The 12,041-nt window shown below is 49.2% G+C and overlaps 1 protein-coding gene across 4 annotated transcripts in view; it reads right to left on the reverse strand.

Annotated features, from left to right (window-relative positions):
* Positions 1–6,888: 6,888 nt before the first annotated feature.
* The window catches only part of npas1 (neuronal PAS domain protein 1), a 47,792-nt gene continuing 42,639 nt past the window's right edge, over positions 6,889–12,041 (reverse strand). For all 4 annotated transcript variants that reach the window (XM_053873227.1, XM_053873229.1, XM_053873231.1 and 1 more), the window contains 5 exons: positions 11,771–11,967; positions 11,495–11,601; positions 11,231–11,378; positions 9,636–9,748; positions 6,889–9,561 (listed from right to left, as the gene is read on the reverse strand). In XM_053873227.1, coding sequence (XP_053729202.1) covers positions 8,519–9,561; positions 9,636–9,748; positions 11,231–11,378; positions 11,495–11,601; positions 11,771–11,967 — 1,608 coding nt within the window. In that variant the 3' untranslated portion in view covers positions 6,889–8,518. The remainder of the gene's footprint in view (positions 9,562–9,635; positions 9,749–11,230; positions 11,379–11,494; positions 11,602–11,770; positions 11,968–12,041) is intronic.

Genomic DNA, 12,041 nt, shown 5'->3' on the forward strand with positions numbered 1-12,041 from the left:
TATAAGTGGTACAAGTGGAACAAAACATTCTTTGTGCTTCTATCCACAAGTTCCAGTCCATCAGCACAGGGATGGATCATAACCACGAATCCCTGTTATGTGTTTCGATTCATTGCTTCTGTCTGCGATTAATTAATCTAAATTAATCTCAGTATCTCCAGCAAGTTGGACTCAACGTTATTCAGCTACAGCCAATTTAGTCTCTGACCACGGTCGTAGTCTCTGTGGGTCGGATGTTTTTGCTGCTTTAGTAAAGTGTCAGCTTCTCTCCTGGTGTTGTGAACACGTTCACTCTGTCGGCTGATCTCTTCCTTCATCGTCTGAGACTCCACCACTCTGGCTAAGGAACAACCACCCAGTGTGTGCTGAGATGCTGGCTTCAGCTCCTCATCCACAGATCTCCATAAAGAGTCAGTTGGAATGGCATGCATTTGATTTGCCCTCTTCAGACGAGGCTGTTGTTTTTGATGTTGCGAACATGTTGCAGATGAAAAAACTCTCTTTAGGTGCGGAGCAACATATGCTCCATATGTATTGAGATGACGGGACTGACATGATCAATCCCATATCGACGTCCTCTGCCTCTCCCAGCCGGCGCCTCTCCTGCCTGGCGCGGCTCTCCTTCACATCCCTTCCTAGCCTTTTGCCCTTTCCTCCTGGCTCCACGGCTGCATCTGACTGCACAGGTCTGTTTGGCATGCAGGAGGCTCCTGAGGCCTGACGCTTCTAAAGGGCAGGGTGCCTGGAGGCAGGAGACGCGCCCTCACTGACAAACAGCGTCCAGACCAGACCGGCTGCAGGAGCCACAACACGCTCCACATCTGGCCTCCTGCATCCCCAAACAGCTCCACAGCCCACAGTAGCCTCTCGCAGGTGCGAAATGCCACCAGCATGGATCAGAGCACCTGCATTATAGATGGAGGCGGCAGGAGAGCCGCTCCACTTCAGTCTGCCCCAAACATCCATTTATTTAAAGTGTGGCTCAAGTTAATGATTGATATTGTTTCCGGTGGCTTGTGAGAGGTTTGTTGTGGGGGCAGCAAAGAGGCCCAGACTTCCCACCGCACTGGAAGCTACAGACCATGCGGGGGGAGACATGATGTCTCCGATGTGTCCTGAATGTCTCACCAGGGATCCACCCTGCCCGAAAACTGTTTCGTTGTTGCTGTCATCAAGCGTGTCGCGACACTGTCGCAGCTTTGGTTCCCACCGTCATTTGTCGCTTTAAACGTCAAGAATTCGGAGAAGGAAAATTCTAATTCAGAATGAAAGAGAAGCGATGCTCCTGTGGCGGCAGCTGGAATTCGCCACCAGACACGAGCGCCTCCGATGGACCCCCTGATAACAGACCTCCACAGGGCTAGAATTAGTAGACGAGGAGGTCACTTTTGCCGTGTGAAGAACTTGGTGGACCTCTGTGGACCGCTTACATCCCAAATCCGGATACATCAGTTGGTGCAGACTGGGTGGCGGAGGAGGAGGAGCCTAGACTGACCAATAAATGGAGACATTTCTTTGGGCTCAGCTTGTTCTTCACTTTCTTTGTGCTACAGCTTCTTCACTCCGTTTATTTAAAAAATAAATAAATTGTAGTCGTGGGTCAAACGTAAGGCCCAGGGGCCAAATATGGTGTGCCAAGTCATTTTTTGAGGCCCACATTTACAGAGGTGTAAACACCAACAAACCCAGTTTAATGAAAAGTTGGTCACCTATGATGCACCTTAAGGTTAAAGTAATAAATTAGAAATGTCTAGAACTTATATCCTTGTCTTTTGCTGTTTGTTAGTTAGTTTTTTTGTTGATGCTTTGTGGATGTTTGTTGTGGCTCTTTAATGTCATTGTCTTTGTTGTCATTGTCTGCTGTGACACGTTGACTTTCCCCACTGTGGGAGTAATCTCATCTCATCTAATCTAAAAAATCATCTAAAACATCGAGGTAAATTCATGAAAACGGATGAATCTTTGTGCTTTAAAAGTAGGTGTAGTAAGTTGTGCGGGAGGCTTGGTAGTGAAAGTGAAGCTCAATACTAACAACTGGAGACTTCAACTCTGCTTCTGGGTTCAACATTTCGAGTAGTGGCAGAAAATGAACGGACGATTCTGGCTGTGCTTGATGTGCGTTTCTGGACTCATGACAAATGTCGTAGCATACGGAGTAACTGAGGCTGAAGAGCAGCTTTTCTCACGCGTCAGGCCGGAATGAGATCTGATGCCGTAACTTGTTCCGAAGTGGCTAACAAGGCAGAGTGAATGGTGAAGCCGTGTCGGCCGTTCCGGGGCGTCTCCCTCCATCCCTCACTCCATTATTCCGCCCCATATTTTGACTCCTTCAAGTGCATTTACATGTGCTGAGGTATTTCCCTGGGGCGCACGGCTCCAATTCAGGGGCGCAGATAAGCCATCACAGCCTGTGACAGAGAGGGCGGACGGCTGAGTCAATGACAGGCGGCGAGCGGCGGCCACTTCCACGCCGGCCGCCGCACCTTTACCTTGACAAGCGCAGGATCCAGGGAGGAAGGAGACATCAAGAGCATGGTTCCATGGCTTTGTTCAGGAAAGCATCCAGAGAGAGAGAGAGAGGCGGAGAGGGAGCGACGGTACAGTAGACGGGCGTCTGCACGTACAATGGCGTTTTCTCCCCAACAACTGCTCTTGTTTAGTATGCGCTTCCTTTGGTCTTGAGGAGGAATGATCCTCACTCTAATGAAGCAGGGCCTGCCACTTGAATGTAAAACAGGATTTAACCCGTCTTCAATGTCAGAGCCCCTCCCTGGGGCTGCTTCACACAACACACACACACACACACACACGCTTGCAAATTCACGGAGACGCACACACACACACAGACACCGCACCATCAAACCGGCGGCGCACACATGCACACATGCTAATGCTCGCCGCCCGCCTCGCTGGCAAATGACTCGCGCCAGGAGCCTTTGTTTCTTTTTTTAGTCGTCCGTTTGTTCAATCCGACGGTGATCAAACGCAACGCGACGCTCGTCATTAAAGGTTCATTTGTAAAAACGGCTGTTAATAACGCGGCGCGTCTTTGTCAGCCGATATTCGGCGCGTCGATGATCGGCGTGACACCGGGTTATTAATACCAGTTACAGCAGCGGAGGGCCATTAATCTGCTGGATAATGGGGCCCAGTTGTGCAGGGCCTCGCTGGACAGCTGCTGCTACTGACCGCTCCGTGTATCAATACGTGCTAAAGTCTCATGTAAACTGCAGTGATACCAGCCTGTGTTGGAAGCCAATGAGGCAGGAAATTGACTGGAAGTTACCTACCTATCTATCTGTAAATACTGTCTCGCCCCCCCCCCCTCGTCATTAGGTCCCTGGACACTTGAGTAAGGCCCCACAGTGAGAGTTACATGTCAAACTCAAGGCCGGGGGGCTAATTCTGGCCCAGAGAATAATTTCATGGGATCGCGCCAAAATATGAGCCGTTTTTTTAGGTACGTTTTTTTTAGCCAGAATCAATTATAAACATCAAGGAACTTATTGACAGCAGATGAACATTGTCTGGCCTTGGACTTGAACTGGGTTGTCATGTCCTGTAATGGACTGGAGTGCAGGCCCTCAGTGCCTGGGATCAGGAGCCTTAAGACCGCCCCATCTACAGTCATGTTCATGCTCCCTTTACACAAGAAATTGAACCTGTCTCATTCAAACAATGTTACCATCACCGATCACATGCTTCCATGCGTTCTTTGTCTTGCTATGGCTGTTCACTAATATATCCACCAGGGGGAGCAGCCCAAGTCAAGTCAAGAGTGTATGACAACAACAAACTGATCATGTAGCTCTTGCAGAGAAGAGGAAACAGATGCAGCGTTGTAGGAGGCGCTGGTCGGTGAGGCTGTTCAATATAGAGTTACCATTGTTACATCTTCTTTGTGTCTCATTAGAACTACGTATTAGGTAGTAACAGCATCACTGCCCCCCATGGTTTCAGGTGGTACTGCTCCGTTTGGTCTGGATCAGTAAGAATTGTGGAAACTTGCAGAAATACAGAGGAAATGAAGACAGAGCACAGACAGAAGGATCCGTTCACATCTGGACCGGGACGTAACGTTGAGCACAAATGATCTTTCAGCCACATGAGCTCACAAGCATCTGGGTGTTCCTCAAGCAGTCTGTGATATTGCTTTGAACAGTTCAATAATTCCATCCTTATCAGGGATAAATGTTTCAAACGTAATCAACGTGAACAAATTTTAAATCAAACAGTGGTCCAAAAAAATCGGAATTGAATCGTGAGATAGTAGGAGACTCAGAGTCATTTGTGGTTTGTCGTGTAACTTTAATAAAAAACGTCCTGCAGTTATCTTGAGCCCTAAATAGTGATGGGCCGGTGAGGCTTCATGATACAGTGTCCTCATCTTCAAAGGCGCTCTCTGCTCTAAAATCTTTGGATCTGAAGAACCATTTCAAAGAAACTTGACCTCATTTTTAAACCAACAGTGCCACCTATTGAGCTCTAAAAATAAGGAGCCTGTTTCATGAAGCCTCAGCCCTATAAATGACTTTGTGGTGTAGTCCAAATGTGGTGCGGCGTGTCACCAAACCAAACTGTTTTTCAGGTCCACAAAACCCTGCGAATGAGCTCGACGTGCTCGAGGTGTTAGCAAAGCTGCTGGCAGCAGCTCTGTCATGTGAGTTCACAGACAGAGCAGCCGAACATTTGCAAGTGACACAGAACTCATCAACATCCTCCCTATTTGTCTCTGAAGGCGCCTGCGTCTTCTGCCTCATCTCACTCTCCACCTTCATCTGGTGTTGATGATGAGCCGTGATGACTCACACCTGTGCTCACTCACTCACTCGCTGGGCTGCAGCCCGTCTCAGCCCTGGTCATCCGTCGCTGCATCCCTCTGTACGAACCCCAATCCCAACACGGTTAGCTCTGACTGAGGCAGTCGTCCAGAAGAAGTTCCTGGATTTGAATCACTGGAAAACTTAAGTTTTCTGAGCGTCACTTTCGACAAAGCTTTCAGCCATCAATAAAGTCCTTCATTTTCAGCTTCTTTTTGAAATTAATTCCATAAAACTCTCAACTATCTGACACTCATAGTAATATTGCTAATCCTGACTGAGAATTTTGAGACGTCAAATAACATGTTAGGAGCTGAGTTTTTCTCAGTTATTGGCGGATTCAGCTATATTCTAACTCGTATTAGCTCCTCCCTGAACGCAATAAAACACAATTTTGCCCTTTGAAAGAACTTCTTTTTATTTTTAGTGCAAGCTAACAGGGTTGCACGTGATTTATGCTAGCCATGACTAGAGACTAAAGACACCTATAGGTGCGTTCCAAACGTAGGATTTCCAAATCAGAAAGTATTTATTTTGCCATGTTATTATTTACATCCTAAACATGACACGAATATCTCCCATAAAACTATCTGACACTCATAGTAATATTGTTAATCCTTACTGACAATTTTGACAATTCAGACATGGAATAACATGTTAGGAGCTGCGGTTTTCTCATGAGTTATTGGTGGATTCAGCTATATTATAACATATTCATACAAAAACATGTCATATACAAAATCCTTTCATCTAAAAGCCCACATTAGATCACATCCCTGGACTTCGCAGGACTCATGTTACTAACTTTACGTCACTCTGGTGGCTGTGATTCTGAGATGCATGAATGCTGTTTTAGCTAACAAGACAAGCTAGAACATGAAACTGCTCAGCACGACTACGGGCCAAGCTCATCACCGATCACTATTTGAGTCATGAAAACATCAAGAAGAAGCTTTGAGACGCTGCGTGACCGATGATGATGACTCGGTCCTCAAAGGGCCAGTCACAACCGGTTCATTAACTCATCTTGATTGGTTGGATCAAAATCCTGCTCTTGGCCCTTTGAGGTCCAAGGTGCGGAGCCCTGCTGTGGTGTAGTTCCACAGGGCGGCTGCCTCTGTTACGGGGATTTGTTTTTGGGACGTGTGGTCGCCCTCAATAAAGCCCTGTCCTCACTGTAACATTTGTGACTGGGATAAACAAGTGTCAGTTTTAAACGTCTCCTTTGCACTATAGTTGCTAACATGTCCTGCCGAACATGCTAAACAAAGACGACTATAAGCTCCTCCCTGAACGCAATAAAACACCATTTTGTACTTTGAAAGATCAGGTTTGCTCATGATTTATGCTAGCCACGACTAAAGACTATAGGTACGTTCCAATCGTAGAATTTCCAAATCGGAAAGTGAGAAACTCCTTTGCCCCACCGAGCACGCAATCCAAGATGGCTTCCCCGAATGTAAACAGGAAGTGAATGAAATATGCTAAAAGCACGATGCCTAGCGGATTTTCTAGCTCTTAACGCAGCGTACATCCACGTGAGCGTAACTCCTGTGGACGTCACTATCTTGTATCCTGACTTTGATCACTGCTGTAACATCAGGTCCGACTTCCCACTTCCGATGTTACCAGCGTGTTACCAGTTCACTCAGCGTACGAGCTACTTCAGTAGCTCACAACGCATTTGGGGCGATTCACAGAAACGATCCTTCAGTTCGATGGTCCACAAACGCTGTGTCTTCAACTTTGCTAGCTGTGATAGCAGCTAGCTATATACCGTCTTCATTAGCATGACTGTTCGCTGGTGGTTCACGTGAAGTAATGCGCAACACATCTTAACATGATTGAAAGAAGCTGAAGATGAATATTTGTGTTTGTTTCTGGTTTTCATTTCCTCTTGTCTCATTAGCCGTAGCAACGCCGCACAAAGAAGAATGTAAACTATGGAATATAAAGATGATTTATATTCAAAGTCATTATGCAAATGCCTATGTTAAATACCTGCTCTGGTGCGTCCTGCGACACCACGATTAACTCTGGAAAATTAATTGGAATCATGTAAGTTGAATGAATATTTCATTGCGCTGTTGTTTCTCACCGGAGGAAAGACGCAGAGAAACAGGGAGTTGTGCTCCTACTGGAATATTCTTTTATTGTTATCATCATTTGTATCACTGGTTCTCTTTTTACATTTGTTCATTTAACTTGAGGAGTGGGCGGAGTATTCACACAGATGTGAGGGCGACATGAGATTCACAGTGATAGGCAAGAGGTTAGCTATTCAAGAAACCCAAACTGAAACAGACGCAGACGCACACTGTACACACTCTCTCACTCTCTCTCACACACACACGCACGCACGCACACTCTGTGGCAGCTACAACGGATCCCCAACATCCAAACAATCAGAAAACTCCACCATGTCAAACCAAGGGGGGAAAAAATGGCGTCACAAGTAGTATTGAGCAGATAATTTGAATTTTCAAAGTGCTTAAAAATTAGTATTTATTTAGTGGGTTATAAATCCCTTTTTTTTTAAATATGAAATGTTTTTAATTAAAATGTCACAGTTTTTTTCCATTAAAATAAACAAAAGAACTTTGAAAAGCATTTGATCCTGAGAGGAACGTTTTAAGTGTTTGCTATTTCCACTTCTTCTTTTTTTTCATTGTGAGAAGGTTGAATCATCCACGTGGTTGACGGTCACCGTTTGATGCTTTCAGTCGATGAATATTTATTTCCTCTACTCCACGACGGCCACTTTTGCATTGTTTTCTGTTTTAATCACACAGAAAGTGTTAAGTGATGAAGTGCTTTGAGTTCACGCTGCAACAGCTTTCCATTAAGTGCTGAGACGCTTTAGTTAAAATAACCACTGTTTTTTTTTTTTTCCTTCTTTTTTTTCCCCAAACAGAACCAGAACATTCAACAAAAAGAGCCGGGATTATATTGTGCATCACGTGAAGAATGTTACTTCTGGAGTCGGAGAGACAAACAAGAATATGGCTTTCATACACAAACACACGTGGAACAGAATTAATCATTAGTTGAACGAACAAAGACAAACAGCATCTTGTCATCATTGCATTTTTTCCCCTTTCGGATCATGGAATGTGCGGGACGTTATTCTTATTTTCTTTGTCGTTTTTTTTTTTGTCCCCAACAGTGTGCTTTAAGTTTTTTTAAGCTGAAATTCAATAGAAAAACACCAGGGCTCCCTTTTTGAAGAGAAGCCCGATAAATGAAAATCCATCACCCTATAAGAGATGATTCATATAATACTGCGATAATAAAAATTTATATTCCAAAGTTCCTCTCGCACGCAGAGCCGCGTGTCCGTCTCTCTCTCTCTCTACCGGCTTGAAGGTTAATCGGGTTAATCGGGGCGAGCGGCCGTGAGGGTCTTCATGGTTGGACTTTATGTACAATATGGCTTCTCTGAGTGGAAGAGACACAGAACACAGTGGTGGAGAGAGAGACAGACGACGTCTTGTCAAGTTTCCATGTGGCGTTTTCTCAGAGAGGCGCTGTCAGTGGTGACGGTTCCCCGCGGCACAAACTTGTCAGCCACTTCAGACCGCAGTTATTCGGCCGCTTCTCCAATTAGCGACGTCCGCCGAGGCCTAATGTCCTGCCACTTCTGTCTCTCCTGCCCTTTTCACCGTCTCTCTGGTTCTGATCCCTCCTCGGCTTTCACCTCAGTCCTCCTCGGGGCCCGCCGCCCCCCTCAGTCCGTTCATACAGAAGGGCAGGCTGGAGGAGAAGGGGCTGTCAGAGGGGGAGAAACCGCTGAAGGGTGGCAGAGCCGCCAGCCGCTGCAGGTGGGGGAAGAAGGCCGGCGGGGGTCCCTTGTGGTGGTCCGAGCGTAGCTGCAGGCCATCGCCGTGCGCCGCGCTGTGATGGTGGGAGGGGGGCAGCTCAGGTGGAGCGTAGCGGATGGTGCTGGGGGCGTAGAGACTCTGCGGGCCCTGAGGGCCCAGGGCCAGCGGGTGGAAGAGGACCCGGCCCGCCGCCCCGCCCGCAGCCAGTCTCTGCAGCAGCTCGAAGTCCGGGCTGCTCCCGGCGCCGGCGCCGCCCCGGCTGACCACGGCGCGCTCCTCGCGGGGCAGCGGCGAGGACACCGACAGCACGGGAGACAGGGCCGGGGACGGAGGGGTGAAGAGACCTTTAGGGGGCGCCTCGCTGCTGGAGGAGGAGTCGGGGATGGGGGTGGTGGGGCTGTCGCCGTTGAGGCTGCTGGAGGGCGTGTGGGCGTGAGAGGGCTGGGGCTGGTTGGTGTGAGGGTGGGAGCCCCAGCGCCCCCCGGTGGTGAGGGCCTCGTGCTCAGTTTTGATGCTGGGGTTCCCCGGGAGGGAGGAGGGCGCCACCACGCTCTTCAGCTGCTGGATGACGGGCCGGCCGTTGTGAACCCTGCCCCCTCGCTCGCCTCTCGTCGGGGCGTCCTCTCCTCGAGCCTGCTTAGCGCCCGCCCCGCTGTCTTCCTGCTTCAGCTTGTCGCCCTCGCCCCCCTGCTCCCACTCGCCCTCCTCTTCCTCCTCCTCCTCCTCGCCCTCGCTCTCGCTGGCCAGGTCCGAGGAGGCCGAGACGCTCTCCTCCGCCTGCCGCAGCTCCTCCAGTCTGCGGCGGGACTCTGGGGGAGCTCCCTCCGGGTCGGACCTCAGCGGGCGCTTCCTCCTGTCCTCGGCGGGGGCGAACTTCTCCCTGCCCTTGGAGTCGGGCTCGGCCTTCCCTGGCTGCGACCCTGCGGAGCGACTGGCAAGTTAGCGTTGGTCCACAACGCGACGGAGCGACGTGTGGTGGCGGCGGCGGCGTCACCTCGGGTCTGCGGCGAGGCCTCCGGCGGCGAGGCGCTGACTCGCAGCCGCTCGGCCCTCACGCTCTCCGGAAGCTGCAGCAGGTCCAGCGGCGTGTCGGGCAGCTCGGTGCGACTGTGGAGAGAGAGAGGGAGACTTGAGCGGCGACCCCACCCTCCACACACACACACCTAGCACGCTCCTGTAATCACAGCACTAACCAACTAAAACACCATTCAGCCCCAAATTCTGATCCATTTGTTGTAATTACCCGGCTTCAGTCTAATTAGCCTGGAAACTCGCTCGTCTCTCGCTCAGCCGCTGGTGACGTGGGCGTGTGTGTGTGTGTGTGTGAAAGCCTGCAGCTAATGGAGTGTGCGGTAAATAAAACCAAGAGATTAATGCAGAATTACGGCAGCAATGTCAAAGCAAAGTCGGGGTCTCCAGAGTGTGAGGATGACTGGAGCTACCTGGAGCTGCTCATCCTTCAGATGGGAGCCGCGGAACGCAGCGTCTCTTGGGTCCGAAACACGGGAAACAGTAGGTGTGCGAGCGCCAAGCCACAAAACTGTTTCAAAAAGTGAAATCTGGACTAGGATTTGCAATCCAGCCATTCAGGATCAGATGGTTCACTGCCGTGTCTTGATGGTTGTGTGAATCATGTGCTCACTGGAGGCTGACGTTTGACCTTCAAATGACGCCATTTATTCACCCAGTCATTCCTCCAACAATAAACACAGCATTAAACAAGATTTGATCCAGATGCCACATTGGATTTAGCACAGGAGCGAGGGGACACCCTGGAAAGGTGCTCGGTCCTTTGCAGGACACACTCACACACGAGACGTTAGTTAACCTCTTGGGCTGTGGGAGGAAAGCAGAGCTCCCAGAGAAACCTCTGGCAACACAAACTTTCCAGCCACGTTCAAACTGAGTGACGTCCTTGAAATGCAACAGGTTTTCTGCTAACTTAATATAAACATATGCACATATTAATAAACATATGACGATCTAATGCGACACGACAGACATTCTAACTGAGAATAAGAAAGGGAAGCTAAAAAAAGAAAAATATATGTAAATAAATATATAATGAAAACAAAAAATAATACTTGACTCGACCCCAATAAAAACACAAATAGGAAATAAAATACTGCATGCACAGCTTATGAAACAAAAGAATATAATTTTGAATATGTAGAGAAAATAAATATTAATATTACATTTTTGAAAACTATAGATATATAGCTATAACCACATACATATATATATATACATATGCATACATATATATGACATGGCTCAGGACATGAAATTCTGTTGGGGAAGTATGACAATAGCCTCAATAGAAAATTCCACTGAGTAGTTTTTTTTCCTGTTTATACTCCTGTCTCGAGTGTACTGAGCTACACCAGGAAGTGTGTGCGCGCTCCAAACATACAAGTGGACGGCCACCGCGTGCGGCTGATATGCTGAGCTTTCACTGCAGGATTTGCTCATCATCACTTTCCTCCAGCGTGGTGAGCCTGGTCCAGTCGTGGCACGGGGTTTCATCACTCGCCCCCTTCAAAGCGCCTCTGAACTCAGCATGGTGCCCTGTCCGCCGGCCGCACCCACCTGAGGACGTAGTTGACCCATATGACGTTGCGCTCGTGGGGGGCTTTGTGGTTGATGGAGACGGTGGCGTTGGACTGGATCCACAGGTAGCCGCCTCTCCTCTGCAGCCAGCGGTAGTAGCCCGTCACCACTTGGCCTTTCCGCAGCACTGGGGACACACGAGAGGCGCAGTTCACACGGAGGGCAGCAGAGGGCGCCTGTGGCGTTCGCAGCCCGGGCTTCATTCATCACATCAGCCTCTGCTGAGGAAGATAAAGGACTCACAGTCTTCGTGGCTCTGCCGGAGGTTTTCCAAGTCCTCCACATGGACGAAGTGGTAGCAGGTGTGACCCACCACTTCAGCTGGGGTCAGATCCATGTACTCTGATATCCTGCAAACGTCAGCCACAGGAGGCGGAGGCCGCTGAATTATGACCATAAACACTGAGACTTGACTCATTTGACTCGCCCGTTTCTGGGCCCCAAACCTCTCTGTCTCTGGAGTTAAATTCCAAAAAGGGTTTGCTCAGTGAGACACGTTTCACGGGACCGTTCTCTCACCTGTTCTCGCAGTAGGTGACCTGCAGGTCCATGTTGACCCGGAAGACAAACATGTGACTCTCCATGCGCACTTCGTTCAGCGTGGAGGGCGGGAGCGTGTGCGCCAGGGCCACCAGGCCCATGGGCCGGCGCACGGAGCGGGTGGAGCCGGGCACCAGAGCGGGGCGACACCTGATCCGCCCGGTCACGTGGATCACCTGACAGAGACGACAAATCCCACACACTAAACAACACCATCCGTCAGCGACGCGACGAGCGGGGAAATATTCAT

Source organism: Synchiropus splendidus, chromosome 8, assembly GCF_027744825.2.
Source record: "Synchiropus splendidus isolate RoL2022-P1 chromosome 8, RoL_Sspl_1.0, whole genome shotgun sequence".
Lineage (NCBI taxonomy): Eukaryota > Metazoa > Chordata > Actinopteri > Syngnathiformes > Callionymidae > Synchiropus > Synchiropus splendidus.